At 42.6% G+C, this 18,101-nt stretch overlaps 3 protein-coding genes across 14 annotated transcripts in view; 2 read left to right on the forward strand and 1 right to left on the reverse strand.

Annotated features, from left to right (window-relative positions):
- LOC141540057 (neurofibromin) overlaps positions 1-18,101 on the reverse strand; it is a 205,592-nt gene that overhangs the window by 18,827 nt on the left and 168,664 nt on the right. The gene's annotated exons all lie outside the window — the stretch shown is intronic.
- EVI2B (ecotropic viral integration site 2B) lies at positions 747-8,764 on the forward strand. The gene is made up of 2 exons (XM_074263656.1): positions 747-994; positions 6,749-8,764. The coding sequence occupies exon 2, from the start codon at positions 6,787-6,789 to the stop codon at positions 8,335-8,337; it is 1,551 nt and encodes a 516-aa protein (XP_074119757.1). The 5' UTR covers positions 747-994; positions 6,749-6,786; the 3' UTR covers positions 8,338-8,764.
- OMG (oligodendrocyte myelin glycoprotein) lies at positions 14,746-17,850 on the forward strand. Its single transcript, XM_074263657.1, has 2 exons — positions 14,746-15,232; positions 16,126-17,850. The coding sequence occupies exon 2, from the start codon at positions 16,132-16,134 to the stop codon at positions 17,464-17,466; it is 1,335 nt and encodes a 444-aa protein (XP_074119758.1). The 5' UTR covers positions 14,746-15,232; positions 16,126-16,131; the 3' UTR covers positions 17,467-17,850.

Raw genomic sequence — 18,101 nt, forward strand, 5'->3', positions numbered from 1 at the left:
ACTGACCAAACTTTGACTAAAGGGCTCCTGCCCTGGAAGTTCTAGACCACTCCTTAAGAGCCCAAAGTGACATGTCGGCCATCTAGTACATCTTCTTTATCTTACAGACATGGATTGAGGCCAAGGCATGTTTTGTCCACCTTACACAAGTCCTAAGTAGTAGAACCAGGATTAGAACTCAGGTCCTCTGGGAATATTGCATCTACCATCACTTAAGGAGTGATACTGAAAGCATTAAGATTGGCTGAAATAAAGGAATCAGGACAATTTCTTATTGCAAGTTTAACTAAAAGGTACTTTGTAGGTCAAATATTCTTCACTAAGATGGAATACACCCCCCTCACCAAGGGCATTTATAATTAACCCTTTGTTGTGAATGTTGATTAAAATCACCCAATGTCACGGTGCTCAACTGCCCACCTGACGGATATAACCTTCACTAGCTCCTTGGGAACTCTCACAGTGGACAGGTAGACATCTTTTTCTAACAACTTCATCTCCCCTATTTTCTAGCAGCACCAGATATTACCCTTCTTCTGACTGCTAGCTTAATTGGCCAAAAATATTTTTAATGAGTGTTAGTCACATTGTTAATAAAACATCAATTTAGATGATCTCAGATCAGTCAGATGACTAGAACATGGCACCAGGATCCTGAGAGAAGGAAGTCAGAGGCGGGAGCCCACCGCCCAGTGGCTTTTCCCTCTCCGTGAAGGGGCTATGTCTAGACACCAAGGACCAGGCAGCTGCTTGCTGGTGGCTCCCCGGGGCGTACGGGGCTCTCGGGGGACCGGGTGGGTGCCCAGCTCAATGACATCCTGTCCTTCTGGGTTGCTCTCCACATAGCCTGAAGCAAGAGTTACTTCACTTCCTGCTCCTCCACCTCACGCCTCTCCACAGACCCCATCTTAGGCTGGGTTCAGCAACGACTTCTGCTTTCTTCGTCAAATCGCTCCAATGACCATCCCTTGGTGACAAGAGAGGTGCAGCTGAGGTAAGCAGCCATTTTCACACGGGCATTTATCTTTGGGATTATTTTTGTTTTTACATTGATTTCCTATTAACATTAAGAACTGGTATTCTACATTGGCCTGGGAGACGACAAAACTGGTTTTATTAACTACATGAATAGGTTGATGAGGCTTTAAATTCATTTCTTTTGGTGTTTATCAAATTGGAAGCAAACAAAATCAGCTGCTGAGCTCTGCTGACGGAAGGATTTTTAACTGAAGGATATCCTAAGTTCCTTAAAGTTATGAATATCCATATTCTAGGAAGGCTTTACTTGAGTGGCAGAAGGCACTCACCTGCAATTTATTAACAAACTTTATGTGTTTAAAGTCATAAAAATTTCCAAGAGAAGATAACCTAAATAAACTAGAAAACTGAGGATAGGATCAGTATGATCATATGCACTGAAAACAGGCCCAAATATGGAGAATGTGACATTTTATTTCCTGTAAGGTTGAACATTTGGTTGAGATATTTCAGAATCTTAAAATTTCTCACTGACTATTGTTACTTAAAAATTACCAAAGTCCACCACCAGAAAATGAGGACATTCACATTCCTTTCACTTAATTTTTTAAGTCTTCAAAAGAAATAAATCTAAGTACCAAATTATCAGTGAATTCTTTATCATTGTCTTTTCTTGCCCAAACTGAATTTTGTAGCTCATGCCGTGGCAATTATGTACAGATACAATTGAAGAAGAGAAAGGGCAAATGTTCCTTTTTAAATTTTTAAAATTTTTTAAATGTTCCTTGGCAAAGGCACTACCAAACCCCAAAGGTTCTGGAGGGGGTTCTGTCAGTCCCCTGGCTGCCTCCCTCCAAACCTCACAGAATCCTGGCGTTTTGAGACTGAGCCACTGTACAATCTTAGGCAAACTTCCTCATCTATAAATTGAGAGGAAAGGATGGGGGTAAGCCAGTGCTTCCTAAATTGGACCAGAGCTCTTTGTCATTAGATGACTATTCAGAGGCGTACCAGTTACCAAAATAGTTACCTGATGCTTATTGCTCTGATCCCTGGATGCTGATCAGAATTTCGAAAGACAAAGTTAGGGATAATGTATTTTGCTCGTGGTTCTATTACTGCTTTTTGTGATCAAATTAAATAATCCACGTTTGAATTCCCCCAATCTACATAGAAAGAAGATAAAGAGACCTAACCCACAGAGTATTAAACAAAACAATCTTTGTAAAAATCCCCATTGCAGTTAATATCTGTTGACTTACTTAATTTTGGAATAAGTAAATATTACCAAAATTTAGGCAATAAAGCTGCTTGTTCTGAGGGAATTGGACATTACAAAATAATTCAGGTTTTTTTTAATCTGAAAAAAATGCTCTATAAAATTATTATTTATAAAATAGTAAGCATTATCAGAAATTAATTAAATCCACTTCATAAGAGCAAGAAAATATTCTTATCATGTTTTCCCATAAATGTCATAAGAGCATAAATGTTCCTTAAATTGTCTCTCCATAAATTTTTTAAATTTAATTTTTAATTCACATTCATGTAAATTTCCACCTATGTGATCAAACAAAAGAATAAATGCGAAGCTGAAAATCCCTAATACATCCAAATTTGCTCTAAAATTCCAATATTCAAGCTTCTTTTGCATCTCTCTCTTTAAGCTGTTGATTTAGAAGCATCAAAAAGTTATTTCCCTAGAGTGTTTTCCCTATTTTCAGATTCTTTTAAAATATCAATTTAAAATTTAGGCAGTGTTTAAGGATGTTTTCATTCTATTTTTAAAATTATTCCTAGCTTGATCCAACCTCCATGTAATGTTAAACCGATGCTAAACATATAAAACTTATGCTTTACAGAATGTCCAGACTGAATAAATTGACCAAAACTGATACATTAGAAGTTATGGTGGTTCGTGGTCATGTTCCAAGGAGATATTCTTATGGAATCACAGAGTTGAAAGAACCTCCAAAAAACCAAAAACCAAACCAAGCCTCCCATCTTTACAGTAAAACCTGCACCTAACTGTCCCTCCCTCCATGTCTTATTTCCCTTCCATTCTCCAGAAGAAAATTTTAAATGTTTTCTCCATATTTCACAATCATATTTAAGAGGCTCTTCTTACTGTCTATGCCAATAAATGCATACCACTGATTTAATACTGTACTTTCAACCCACTTAATAATAGCTGCAATAATAACTACTTTTATTATGTGCCAGGCACTGTGATAAGCACTTTATAATTTTTTCCTTATTATTATCCCCATTTTAAAGATGAGGAAACTGAGGCAAAGAGGTTCTGTGGCTTCCCAGGGACATATTGATAATAAGTATCTGAAACTACATTTAAACTCAGGTCTTTTTGACCTCCAGCCCAGGATTCTGTCCACTGTGCCACCAGTTCCCTCTATTTTACCCTGGGATGTTCAAAAGAACTAGAGCAGCTCTTCTCCACATAGTTTTAATCTTATTTCACAGCTACTGTATCTTGGCCATAGGCTATTGACCATTTCAGTGTGCTTGCCTTGTTTTGTTGTGGGGGGGTTGGAGGGAGTGCCCCTCCCAGGGAGCTAGCAGGGTGGGACTAGAGATCTGTTATGAAAAATACACGGGGCTCCCTAGAATCTTCATTTGGGAGTCACTGATCTCAGTTGCCCACTCCTTCCCCTCCCCCATAAGTGCTGCTTCTTGACCCCATTTCCCATGTTCCCCCAAGTGAATCCCCTCCCTGAGAGATACACCGTCATGAGCCTATTGTATCGGGGCCACAAGATGGTAGGTAATGGCGGATCCTATACTCTCCAGGAGGATCCACAAATAAGTGTAATTACACGGTACAAATCATGATAGGAACAAAGCAGGAGATTCATCTCAGCTGGGGGATTCACAGAGGCTGACTTATTTTAACTTCATCCCTCCTCGGGAGCCTTCCTCATTTCACACATTTCAGAGTTATTTTAAAATTCTTTCCTTCCTTTTTTATATCCTCTTTGTTCAGCACCTGACACGTAGTAGGTGCTTCACAAAAAGCTGATGATGGATGTTCCTCGTTCCTTTCCCTCTCCTCCACTGCCTGGTAGACGCTTGAATAAACACCTGCTTAATCGAAATGCTTTTTTCAGTTCTCTGCTCCTGAACGGTTTCCTCTTTGTGGCTCAGTTAGTGCCAAGGGGCACCTTCGAGCTCCTTTACTTTGTCCACATTTGCCAAGCCCCCAGGTTACGGAGCGGCAGCCAAGGGGCCAACTTGTGCTCTGCTGCTCCTGACTTTGTGAAAACAGCTGAAGGCTCTCGGGAGACCCCATGTTGCACCTTCTGTGTTGATATTTAAGCAGCTTATCACAAGGAGAATGGCAACATCTCAGGGATTCAGGGTGGCCCTTTACCTCCTCATAGAATCACCAAGATTTTCACACATGTAAAACAGCACATGTAGATTGGAAAGTCCTCTGCAAAATAGAGTGGAAGGGGTGGGGGGGAGAAACAGGGCTCTGGACCAGAGCAGGGAAGACTCCTTTAATGGTGAAGGAAATAATTGCTTTCACAAAGCTGTGGTTATTTCTACTTTCCTGTTGACGAGAAAGGATGTGAGCATAAAACAGAATGCTATCAATCTGAACAGGCTCCTTAGAAGCTATTTATTCTAACTTTGCCCTTAAGTGCTTTCCTTATAATGAATTTTCTGTTAACTGAAACAAGGAATATTCTGCTTTATTTTACTTTTTAAGTAAAACCACAAAATGGCAAATACTTGGCCAAAATGGCCGAACATGAGTATTTTCTGTTGATTCAAGAACTGCCAGGAATGTTTCCCAAAGAAGCCAACTTTTTTATCATTCACGTCAACAGGGAAGATTCTAGGGCTGACCCAACATTTTGAGGAAATCAATTGCTAGAATGGGTGTCTCCTCTTGATCACAGAAGTTCACAACCCAGGAGTAGGGCCCTGGGAGGGGGCTGGATTGGGAGTTCAAGGACCAAGGCTCAGATTCAGGTTGGCCACCTCTAGGACCACATGCAAGGTCCTTTACTCTTTAGGGCCTGTTTCCTCAACTGTAAGTTTAAAGGGTTGGACTAAATGATCTTCAAGATCTCTGTCAGCATTAATGCATGGTTCTATGACCCTCAAAGCTAGCTTGGATTTTTAAAGGCATTAATATAGAATAAAGCAACTGAGAGCAGTACAATTGCATTTCTGTCTTTGTAATGCCATTACCTACCACAGTGCAATGAATATTTGTTACTAGGACACTCGATGAGACAGTGGATAGAGTATGCTGTTCATGGAGTCAGAAAGCCCCAAGTTCAAATTCAGCTTCAGATTTTTATGACTCTCAGAAACCACCTAACCTCTATTTGTCTCATCTGTAAAATGGGGAAAATAAGAGTTTACCTCTTATCGTTATCATTTTGTTATAGGAGTCAAATGAGGTCCCATTTATAAAGCATTTTGTAAACCTCTGGTGCTATATAAATGTCTATTATTATTATTATTACTACTGATAAGCAGTGAGATGGTCAAAAATAGTGACCCAGATTAAAGAAAATATTTCCTGTGCATCTACTATATGGAATATCACATCCTAATTTTGGGGAATAAAATGGAGGGAAGAAAGGAAGGACGAAGAGAACGATTCTTTATGAGAGAAGTTCTACTTCTCTAAGAGTTCAGTCGTGTGGGGGGTGGGTGTGTCTTGCCCTTTTCCTGCAATGTCCTAAGTCAGTGCATGATTAGTTCCCAGAGGAATTATAATAACTGAATTTGCTCAAGGAGTTCACTTCAGGCTGTTTTGGGAATGGCTTCATTCAAATTCCCCTCCCCCTTTCCAGAGAGTTTGTGGGAAAGGAGCAGAGTTGAGGGCAGGTCTAGGGACAGGTGAGATCTGTAGGGAAGGCCACATGGGCCTTGGCTCTGGAACTGGGGCCTAGGAGGCTGCCAACCTGTGCAAGTCTGGGGACGTCAATGAACTTCAGGGGGACTGGGCTTCCCCATCTGCAAAATGCAGAGGTGAGGGCCCCGCGAGCTCTGTTGGAAGTAGGAATCAAGTTGAGTCTTGATGGATTTGAAATTAAAAAGAGAACATGAAGTCAGCCTAGAGCCAGGGAACTTGAAAAGGTAGGGAAGGGAGTGTGTATTGAGAAGCAATTGGGGTTGCGTGACCTGCCTGGGGGCACACAGCTGGTAAATGCTAAGTGTCTGAGGCTGGTTTTGTGCTCAGGTCCTCCTGACTCCAGGGCCGGTGCTCTGACTACTGGACCATCTAGATGCCTAGTGAGACAAGTCAAGTGAAAGCCAGTAGAGATGGGTCAGCAGTATCTGGCCACTGGACTCGGGGATGAGATGGAGGGTCACTGGGTGCTTCGGAGTGCAAATTCTACAGGGTGGGACGGGTGAACCCCACACACTGCAAGGGCTGTAAGTGAACGGCAACTGGGGACCCTCACTGCGCAAGGAGACATGTGGCAGCTTCTGCATTAGTTTTCAGTGTATCACAGATACTTTAAGGATCTGCCCTTTCCTAGGCTTGAGTATTATGCTCACTGGACATGGAAAATCACTTTTGTGTGGCTGGGAAGTACAGCATCGCACAGTCATAGTCAATTTGACAATGAGCAGGTCCATATACTGGTCCTCAATAAATGGCATACAATGCTTCAGTGACATCTCACCGTGTCACCTCTAAATATAGAGAATTTTTAAAAACCTGCCTACAACCCCACCCCACCCAAAATGAGAGCTAATTGTCCCCCTTTGTTTCCTTTTACAGTGAGAAAAAATCACCTTGTTATGATTTAGGCTCCTGAAATGGATCCCAAACATTTCATCATAATGCTCTTGTGTGGGTTCTTAACAAACCCAGTTCTGACAGAGGCACAAACTTACTCCTCAGCAGTTTCACCTCAGACTACTTTTAAATCATCAACATCAGATGCATCAGCTAGTTCTGGAAATGGAACAGAGATCCCATTCAGTCAACCATTAAAACTGATCAACACTCCTTCAGGACAACCACCAACTTCACCTGTTCCTGGGTCCTCTGGGCAACTAGCAGCCCCAACTGTTCCCACTTCCTCTGGACAATCATCATTATGGTCCAGCCCCAAGCCTTTGGGTCAAACACCAGTGCCATCTGTCCCCAAGTCCTCCAACCCACAAGTAGCATCACTTGTACTCAATTCCACCAGCCAGCCACCAGAATCACCCAGGCCTGATTCCTCCAGTCAGTCACCAGAATCAGCTGACCCCAATTCCACTAGCCATTCAACTATGCCCAATCTACCAGCAGGTACACCGGTCCACAGCTCCTCCCATCAGCCATCCACTCAGCTCAGCTCCACCAGGCAATCCCCAGGCACACCGGTCCACAGCTCCTCCCAGGAACCACCAGCATCCTCTAGCCCCAGCTCCCCCAGGCAACCCCCAGCAACCCCGGTCCACAGCTCCTCCAGGAAACCACCAGCATCCTCTAGCCCCAGCTCCCCCGGGCGACCCCCAGCAACCCCGGTCCACAGCTCCTCCAGGAAACCACCAGCATCCTCTAGCCCCAGCTCCCCCGGGGATTCAGCATCAACAGTTGTTACTCCAGGATTCCACCAAGAAAATAGCAATCCCACCCCAACAAAATTTCAAAGCTCTACCGCCAATTCCGTAGCTGCTGTGCTAATTGGCACAATTCTGACTTTTATGATAGGTGCTATCGTTATAATTCTGCTCTGGAAATGCTTTAGAAAACCAGTCCTCATTGACCAGAACTGGGCTGGCCGGTCTCCCTTTGCTGATGGTGAGACTCCTGATATGTGTATGGACTACAGTAGAGAAAATGGAAAATCCATAAAACGTTCATCAATCGTTTCACTTGAGATCTGGAAACCAAACAAAAACATGCTGTTAGCAGATGATTTAGATGTGAACTTGTTTGACTCAAGTGAAAATTTTGATGAATGTCCGAAGCCCGACTTAGAGAAAGTGAAAGACCAACCAAATGGGACATCAGAGGAGAGCCCCGACAGATCGACAGTGGGCACTGCTATTTCTTCAGAGGACTTGGAAGTGACTGAAGCTCCTCCCCTTCTGGACTTAGATGGGCCAGAAAATCAGAAGCCTGACTCGGCTAACTTACTTGATACTGATTTCTCTCATCTCCCACCCCCTGTGGACTCATTCCCTCCTCTCCCCGACTCTTCCCTACTGCCCCCTCCTCCAGAAGTTCTCTTCCAAGATCAGGAGAAGGACAATGCAGAGGTCCACGACTCAGTTTCACCCACTTTAGAGACCCAATTTCCTAATCCTCCTGACTCTAGTCAAGCCTTAGATGAACTGCTGCTGCTGCCACCGCCACCTGAGGAATTACTGTAAATGATCGCAGCCCACTGATGTGAAGACTTTTTAAAAAAGACTAGCTTTATTTTTTTCTTTTGAATGAACTGCCATCCAACCTACATTTCCATTCAATCTGCTTAAAATGCTCTTAAATTCATGTAAATATGAAAAAGTGCTTCCCCTACAGCAGAAATTTTTTTTTCTGATAGTTGACTACTTGCTGAATTTGGCAGAGTATCTAACTTCTAAATTTCAAAGCATAGAAAATATCTGTTTAATGTTTAAAGTTAATAGATAGCTCTCTGTTCAGGAGTTTTACAAGAGAGTTGTCATCTTTACAATAATAAAAAAGGGCTTGGAACAACAAGATGTACGAAATTTCTTAGAAGTTACTGCAAGATGCCATTATTTTCTATTATGTTTATATCCATTTCTTTAATTTCATTAAAACATTATAAATATATAGCATCTGTCTTCAGTGACTTAGCTATTTCAGAAATTACTAATATTTCTTAAATACATATTGTTATGAAAAATAAGCTCCTGAAAGAATGAATGGAAATTTAATTTTGCCAAATCAATCTTATCCTCTTACTACTTACCATCACAATTTTAAAGATGTGTCCCTACAGAGGGAAAACCATATATCCTTCAAATTAAAAAAAAAAATAAAAAAAAAACCAACTTGAATTTAGTGGATACTTGTGAGTCACACACTTAACAGAAAATCAGCTTTCTAATAACCCACAACATATACTGAGTCAAAAACAATGCTAAAAGTGCGGTAAAGTTCCACGAAATGCTTTGTCTCACTTCATTAGAAAAACATTTGGGGGCAGCTAGGGGGCGCAGTGGATAGAGCACCAGCCCTGAAGTCAGGAGGACCCGAGTTCAAATCTGACCTCAGACACTTAACACTTCCTGGCTGTGTGACCCTGGGCAAGTCACTTAACTCCAGCCCCGGGGGGTGGGGGGGAAAGAAAAAAAAAGAAAAAGAAAAACATTTGGGTTCTTCTGGCAAAAAAAAAAAAAAAAAAAAGAATTCAAAGATACAATCTCTCAAACTTTTCTATGTACCTGGACCATCTGAAGAAATAATTAATACCTTTCAAAAATTCTCAGATTGCAATTATAAACTGGGTCATTTCCCAAGGATGGCAACTCTGTCTCAATACAGGAGGAGCCTTGCAGTAAGTGATTTGCAGGCCCTGTGAATATTCCTGATTGGGCTTCTTTATCCTAGAGTTTCCAAAAGATGATTTTTGTCATGTTTCATTGGTCCACTTATTAGCTAGCTGAGGAGACTCCCATAAGTAACAGGAAAGCTCACCAAGTCCTTTACTTTTAGTGTGGAAACAACACGTATTCTCCTGAACTCAAAGGTGGGTGTGAAGCAAAGGCCTGACTGTGCTAGAAGCACTATCAAAAATGAAAGTTATTAGCGTAAATGCTGTCTTGTCTCCGTATCTGTCAGGTATTTCCTGTAAGACAATTCCAACCACATCAACATCTCCAGGTTGTTCAAAATTGTGTTTCATGTCTAGAATGGAAAGACTCGCCCTCAGGCCTATCTCCTTTTACACAACTCTGGTGGAAGAACAAGAGACTACCCTACACTGGGTTGTGTTCTGCCATCGTCACAATTGTGTATTTTGTTCCAACTTCTGAATTAGAAGAACAGTCAGTCTATTGATAAGTTGATAGAAAGCTAACTAGTAATAAGTCCTGAAGGAGCAAACATTTTGGGTCAATGACTGATTTAAAGCAGTTGTATTTTTTAAGGGAAATCTACCTTCATATGACTAGAAAGATTATCTAAAGTTTATTTCCACAAAATGGCCCCCATAATAATAACAGAGAAACATGCGCTGCACTTGGAGGTCACTCTCTTCTAAGATTTCTTCTTCAGACTTTCACCCACATCCTTTTCCAGGCTGAGAATCTCCTAGTCATCTTCATGTTACACAAATCATTGCCAACTTTCAATCTTGTCCAGTACCATGACTAAGAATGTCTTTTTCAGGTTTTACATCTATCTCACATCTTGCTCACACTTCAAATCCTCATGCTGGGATCTTGACCTGAATATTCATGATTGTACAAAGATTCTTTCACTTGTATCAAAAATCCTTCATATTTCAGATTAACATAACAGTGAACAGAGGCATTAATGATAAATTCCCAGAGTAATCCAAGGGGGAACAAAGATCTGTTTGTGTCTGGAACTACCTTAAAGTTAAGCTTTCGATCTGCTGATTTTATACTTAAGTTAGTTGGTTTTTTGCATTTGTGATTTTTTTTTTTTTGCTTCTCCCCTTTCCCCAAAAATTTATGACAGAGAGGAGACACACATAAACTCTGCGATGGGGAAAGTAGGAACTGGTACTGGCTTTGAAAAGATCGAGCCTTTTGTCCACCTTTCTCCCTGGATTTGTAGGAGGAAGTTTTATAAGAATTCATAGCAAAGAGGAGAAAATAAATTTTATTCTTGCTGCAGATGAACCTTTTTTTTTTTCCTTAGTGCAGCAGAGGAAAATATTGGCCAAAGTAGAAGTATTTGTTGAAATCTGCAGAAATAAATGCAGGAAGATAAAAATTAAGACAGGGCATAAGAAAAGCCAGGCAGGATGAAAGCACAACATGGAGGAAACAAAATTAGAGATGCAAAATCCACAGTATAAAGTTTATTTTAGTAACATGGCAAAAAGGAGATGATTCAAGTACCACATGACTAGAAATGAATCAACATGACTAGCAGCAGCAGATTGTTCCCTGGGCTCTAAATCCGGTTCCAGCCATCACAGGTAGGATTTGAGCCCTTGGGCCCAGTGGAAGCCCCGGAACTCAGACAGACCCCGGGCCTTGTCTGCTCACCAGCTGGGACTTCAGCAGCCTGGGCCACAGGTGTGCTGAGGTGAGGGCTGCAGATTGCTGTTAGGCCATACTAACTCCCCAGCACAAAGCCTCCCCCCCCCCCTTAGACCCTGCAGCATTCTGGGTAAGGGGGCCAGGCCAGAGCCCCAGCCGAGGCAGACTTCTGGGAAACCCCATCCCCTCTCTGTCTCCACAAACTTCCACCCCATGAACCCTGAGAGTCGGGGCCCTCATCATTCCCCGGCATCTGTGGCTCAGGGACAGGTCTGAGTGTGTCCCCCCATTCCCTCTAGGATGAGAAAGCCCCCAGCCTCCAGCTTCCACAAGCCTCTCAGAAGGCACCTTGCAAGCTTCAGCCCCCTTCCCCTTTCCTTCCTGCCCCAGCAGGTCCCCAGTCTGCCCTCTCTGGCCCTCCCCCTCAGTCTCCCCTCCACCTCTCCCCAGCCCGGGCCTCCTTCCCCTTTCGGATGGGAGGCCACTTCCCCCAGGAGGCCTGTCTTGGCCGGCCCATCCCCCAGCTTTGGTGACATGTATTTGCTCAGATGAACCTCCCTGTCACGAGGACCATCTCCTTTTCATCTCTCTATGTGTCCCCGTCAATTAGCACAGTGCCCGGCATAGAACAGCATTTAATAAATGCTTGTTTATTAACTGGACAACGGGGGCCCAGGGTTGTGGAGAAATGAGAAAACTCATTTCCTCTCCAGTTTGGGGAAATCCGGCGCAGGCAAAGCAGAGTCGGACGCAGGCACCTACTAGCTGAAGCCATGGCTGTCCTCTCCGGCCTCAGTTTCCTCCCAGATAAAAACCACAGACTGAGAACCAGAAGGGACCTGAGAGCCCTCGGGCCAGAGAACGACGCTGATTACAAAAAACTTAATAAAAGATGAAGAGTGGCGAGAGGAATCAATGCCTCCACTAAGTCAGACATTAAAAGTGGCCTTCTGGGTCTTCCAAGACCTGGGAATGAGGCTTCTCCCAGACGAGCTTGGAAGGCTCCCCCAGAAGGCGTCTTCCCTGACGGGGTCGGGTTCTCGCCGCCTGCTGGGCACCTGCCATCCCTCATTCCAGCAGGACCCTCTCCTCTGCTTTCCTGAGCTCCATTCCCTCTGACCCTCTAGAACCCTCCTCCATTCTTTTTTGTGTCCTTTAGCATCTTGTTTCAACCCAAAAGCAAAATCTTAGCCATTATCTAGTTCTGAAGATTTTCCTCCTGCAAATTCTTCTACTCCAGATGACTTCTGAGTGCTTTCACCAGTCCAAATCTCTCCTTATTGACAGGGAGTTCCTTCCCTTTCCCCACAGCTTTCTCACAGAAACCAGAAATCAAATATCCAAGACATATAGACAACTGACACCAAAACATATATGAAGTCATTGTCCAGAAAATGAGCAATTTTCAAAAGAAGAAATATCAACTGCCCACCACTGTGACTAGCATGTATAGAGAACTTTCAAGTATACAACTTTACATTAGCCTAGTCAAAAAACACTTTTATTTTTACATCTTAATTTTTTTTTACATAAGTACTTCCCCACCCCATTCTGAGAATTCTGCATTACCTTAAAGAAAGCTAAAGATGGGGGCAGCTAAGTGGTACAGAGCACCAGCCCTGCAGCCAAGAGGACCAGACACTTAACACTTCTTAGCTGTGTGGCCCTGGGCAAGTCACTTAACCCTAATTTTCTCAGGGGAAAAAAAAAGCTAAAGATGGAAAAGCACAGAGCCATGATTAGAAACAAGTATATTAAAAACTGGATGCCCCAATGTCTTAGTGCAATTTTAAGCTGCACTAAGATATTTGGGACACTTTTTACTAAGATTATTGTAAATAAAAACGAGATGCCTCCCAGGATCAATGACCACTCAAAGAACTTCAATTAAGAGTCAAAAGACTGAGTATTTCATTCCAATTCACTTATGAGGGTGCTAATCAATAAAAACTTTCTAATGTTACAGATTTCAAAACTGAGCTTGAGGAATATCAGCTTTTTACAGTAATTGAATCAGGATAATTTACTTCTGAAAATAATATCCTGCATCATTTCTTATTTTGGATTGTTCTACTAATGCGACTGATCTTTTGTTGCAGCTAAATTTCAAGAGTGGCTAAAGCAAAAAAATTAAAAACAGAGATGGATTCTTCACCATCTTGGCCTAAAGGAATGAATTCCCAATAACAAATGGCTGTTTGTGGCACTGACGTGGTGGCGACGTTGCTAATCTGTACTTAGAAATCTGTACTTGCTGGCTAACTTTGATACTACCAAATCTAACAATGAGCAGCACATTTAATAGACAGCAGCAGCAGCCCTATAACAGATCTCATGATATAATATCCATGGCAAATAGCATTCTGGAGTATTCGGCTTAACAAATGTAGTTTTTCTTTGCAAAGTAGATCAAAAAAAAAAAAAATCTTTTTTTTTTTTTCTTTTTAGCTTTAAAAAAAAAAATCACATAAAAAGCCAGCATATTCCTGCCTGGCCTGGATCCTAAACATAAATTTATGACCCAAATGAGTTCTTCCAAGTGCTATAGAAAGATAGTGCAGTATCCTCTCTGGGCTGGGAGTTGAGATGGGAGCTAAACATGGACATTTAGCCAGGTTACCTCATGAGCCGACAGTCTATGGTAGAGTCAAAGCTACCCCAGCCTCAGTCAATTTCTGTCTCTTCTTTTCTCTCTCAAAAGCTCTAAACTGCTTTCCAAATAGCCAAATGTGAAACAATGTCCAAAGGACAAATATATCTTAATTAAAGACAAATCGAGGCTTTCCTGCTTTCCATATCCACTGTATCCTAGCCACCAATACCAAATATAAGATGGTCACATCTAAAGCCAGGAATAGATTGGAAATCCACTGAACTAGCTGCACTTCTGCAGTTAAATGAATGTAGCTATGAGCTCTAGATCCTGTTACTTCCCAAAATATGGTAACTCAATCCAAAGGGGCAAAACCCCCAAGACAATACCAGGAGCCAGCAGAAAGTGGCATTTCAAGGAAAAGCACTGTCCTTACAAGTGCTCACAGATATCCTGTCTTTTCTCCAAAAAAGCTGCCCACCCAAAAAATAAATTCCCATGAAAGAAGGACTCTCAGTGCCTCTCAAATTCAAACTGTCCCATTTGAGAGATGAAAAGACTGAGGACCACAGAGTGAGTGACTGGAAGTAAACAGCAGAGCCTGGTTTGTAGCTGGGCTTTCTATCTCAAAATCCAGTGCAAATTTCACAATATTCCATTGCCTCCACTTAACATGTGTGTGTTGTAATGGGTGTCATTTTATTTCTGCTTATCAAGACACAGGTGCTACCTGTGCTCCTACTCAAATGTAGCTCTCAGCATGTCAAGAAACTGTGAGCTGGGACAAGTCATTATTTTCTCCTTGTCTGGCACAAACGTATCTAAGTAGGTACCTCCTGGAAGGGAAGATAAGGATTTAAGCGAGCAGACAAATCTGGAAGACTAGAATGCTACAAAAATCAGTGTGTGTGTGTGTGTGTGTGTGTGTGTGTGTGCGCGCGCGCATACAAGAGTGCGAACTCTTCTGCTTAATTAGTGACATCTCGGAAGGAAAGACAAGAATATATGGACAAATTAATTTTCAATGATAAAACATCACAAGAAGAGAAAATCACAAATCCTCAACGAGGCAGATGTTAACACAAAAAGAGGCATCTCATTTAATTCACAGGAGTGTGCCCGGAGCCTCCTTGGGGGAGCCGTGCCATGGGAGGGTCTCCAGCAGCTCCCCACCTCCCCTTACCCTAGGTAAACTCCAGCCTCAGCTCTGGGGAGCGTGCATCCTTGCAATCAATCGGAGTCAGCACCAGTGACAGCTCTGCAGTCCTCCAATGTGGTGCTGATCAGGTGTTCCCAGAGCCTGGCTCAGCTCACAGCGACACAATGCAGCTGAGCAGGCTGAGCAAGGGAGCGCAAGCCTCAGCCTCCTGCACACAGCCTGTCCCTGCTCTCCAGAACACAGCGGGCGACCTTTGAGCTCCAGCCTCACAGGGAGATGATGTGCTGAGGTGTAAGACAACCCTATCTGTGGTAAGCTGATCTTTAAAGATGGTAAAGCTAGGTAGATGGAGATATGTCTTTCCTTCCTTTTAAAGTAACGATGGGAATAAAAATATATTTCTTGGTAGCAAGTGCATGCACCAAAAATTTGCTGCAGTGACAGTTGAGAAATTTTGTTCTGATGTCCATTTGTTTTGTTTAAAAAAAAAAAAAATTCTGGTTCTCCGGTAAAAATCAACACCAGAATATACAGGAAAACAACATCTTGCAATGTAATGTGTGGGGCTCAGGGGGATTCTATTAGATCTGGGTTTTCGAGTGCCAAAAATGTTTCATAACATGCAGATATTCCTTTTAAATTGACAAAGCTATATCCTATCGTAGCTGATTTCTTAAAAATCTTAAAAACATTTTCTATCACATACATTCAAACACACACACACACACACACACACACACACACACACACACACACACGGCTGCTACCTTACTGCAGAGATTTTAAAAACAGATCTATGACAGCCATTTTTTCCATCTGGATAAGAAAACATTATGAGAAAAGAGTATTCCCTTGGACTCATGAGGCAGCGTATATTGGTAAGAGAATGCTTTTTAAGAACATGGGCTCGGAGAAGGCAGATAAGGAAGAAGGGTGGTAAAAGAAGGGGGGAAGAGGGGGATGCAGGAGGCAAAGAAGGAAAGAAAGTCTCCTTCTACCAGACAGCCCCTACAGCAGGATTAAGCATTTGGACTATAAATGAAGGGGAGCTTTGTTAGTTTAATCACTGGAACAATTATAAAAGGAGTAAACAACAAAGAGGTTTATTGATAATTTTGCCTAATGCTAGAGAGAGCATTACAGATTCCTCCACTGCATTTGCATGCTGAAAGGGTATCATTTCGGTCTCTCTGTTTGTTTCCAGGCAAAGATGGAATATCAGATATTGAAAATGTCTCCCTGCCTGCTCGTCCTTCTGCTTCTCATCCCTGGTATTCTCTGTATCTGTCCCCACCAATGTACATGCTCAGAAAAGCACAGGCGTGTGGACTGTTCGGGCAGAAACTTGACTCTCTTACCCCCCGGACTCCAAGAGAACATTGTTCACTTAAACCTCTCTTCTAACCTCTTCACCGATCTTCACAACCAGCTAACTCAGTACACCAACCTGAGGACCCTCGACGTGTCCCACAACATGCTGGAGCGCCTCCCCGAGCAGCTGCCCAGGTCCCTCTGGGAAATGTACGCTACCAACAATGCCATCAAACTTCTGGACAAGTCTGACACCGCTTACCAGTGGAACCTTCAGCGCCTTGATGTTTCTAAGAATATGCTGGAAAGGGTTGTTCTCATCAAAAACACACTCACTAGCCTCAAGTTTCTCAACCTCAGTAGTAACAAACTCTGGACGGTCCCCACTAACATGCCTTCCAACATTAAGACAGTGGACCTGTCGAACAATTCTTTGACCCAAATTCTTCCGGGGACATTAGTGAAGCTGACAAATCTCACGCACCTTTACCTCCACAACAATAAGTTCACGTATATTCCTGATCAAGCCTTTGACCAACTATCTCAGCTGCAAGAGATAACTCTGTACAACAATCGATGGGCTTGTGATGAGAAGCAAAATGTCACCTATTTACTGAAATGGGTGTTGGAGACCACAGCTCAGGTGATCGGGTCTCCATGTTCTAATCACACAACCCCCTGGCAAAACCACACGGAACAATCCACCCTCCCTGCCACGACCTCGAGCATGTTCGCTGTGGCTAGCACACAGGCCACGGACGCCATTAGCTCCCTGAGTCTGGAAACCCAACATAAGGTGACCAAAATACCCAAACAATACCGAACAAAGGAGTCCCCGTTAAGTGCCACTCTGGGTAAAAGCGTGGTCCTGACGAGCACCGATAAGCCTCTGGCTCTCTATCCAGAAGAACTGCCCACGGGAAAGACAAATTCCCACGAAGCAGCAGCTGCAACACTGACCATCCATATTCAAGATGCAACTGTCTTAAATGCAAGTGTCACGAGTTCCACGAAATCCTCCACAACTCCAATGACCCTAAGCATCACGAGTGGGATGCCAAGCGGCTTCTCCGAAATGGCTCAACAAAGCACAACTCTCACCTTAAGGAAGGAGGGGACAACCACCGAAGCTCTTAATTCTCGCCTACCTTCCGCAGCAAGTGTCTGGAAAGCAGATGCGCCGCATGTCTTCATGATCAACGTCATTGTAATGATGGTCATGCTGACTGGCTGAGGACCCGAATTTTCTGAAATTAATCAAAGTACTCCTCTCTCTGATGTAAATTTGGAAAAACATGCTCGTATCTAACCAGTGACTCAATTATAGAAAACCCTCCAGAAGGCCTGTCTTGCATTTCTGACTCTGATCTTAATGAAGTAACTTTGTCCTAAATACAAGAAGTGCACAAATAATGTCTTGGTACTTTGCTGCTATTTTACTGTCTTAACTGAGTAAATTCTAACCTGTTAAGTTTCTTTTTTTTAATGAAATGTTTATTTTATATCTTAAGGCTTCATTTTCTTGCAAAAAAAAATATAAAGCATCTGAACTTTAATATGTATTTTATGTATGTTTTCATCATTAAACATCTGGAAAAGAAATAAAAAAGTCTACACTAATGTCTGTGGGGTCTTTACTCCCTAATCATGCCGTTTTATAACCTCGAACACTAAGCTGATCTAAGCGTTTTGTTGAGCCCTTAGTCTAGGTGTCTTGGGCAAAATTTAAAGAGTCACATGAAAAACCCAAGTGTTTTGAGTGGCTTGCTTCTAATGGAGTGATGGCCTGGCCTTCCTCTGAATGGCTGTCTTTATTTCATCTTCAATCCACCACTGCTTTATACCCCAATAATGCCCTGCTTCTGAAGG

Source organism: Sminthopsis crassicaudata, chromosome 4, assembly GCF_048593235.1.
Source record: "Sminthopsis crassicaudata isolate SCR6 chromosome 4, ASM4859323v1, whole genome shotgun sequence".
NCBI lineage: Eukaryota > Metazoa > Chordata > Mammalia > Dasyuromorphia > Dasyuridae > Sminthopsis > Sminthopsis crassicaudata.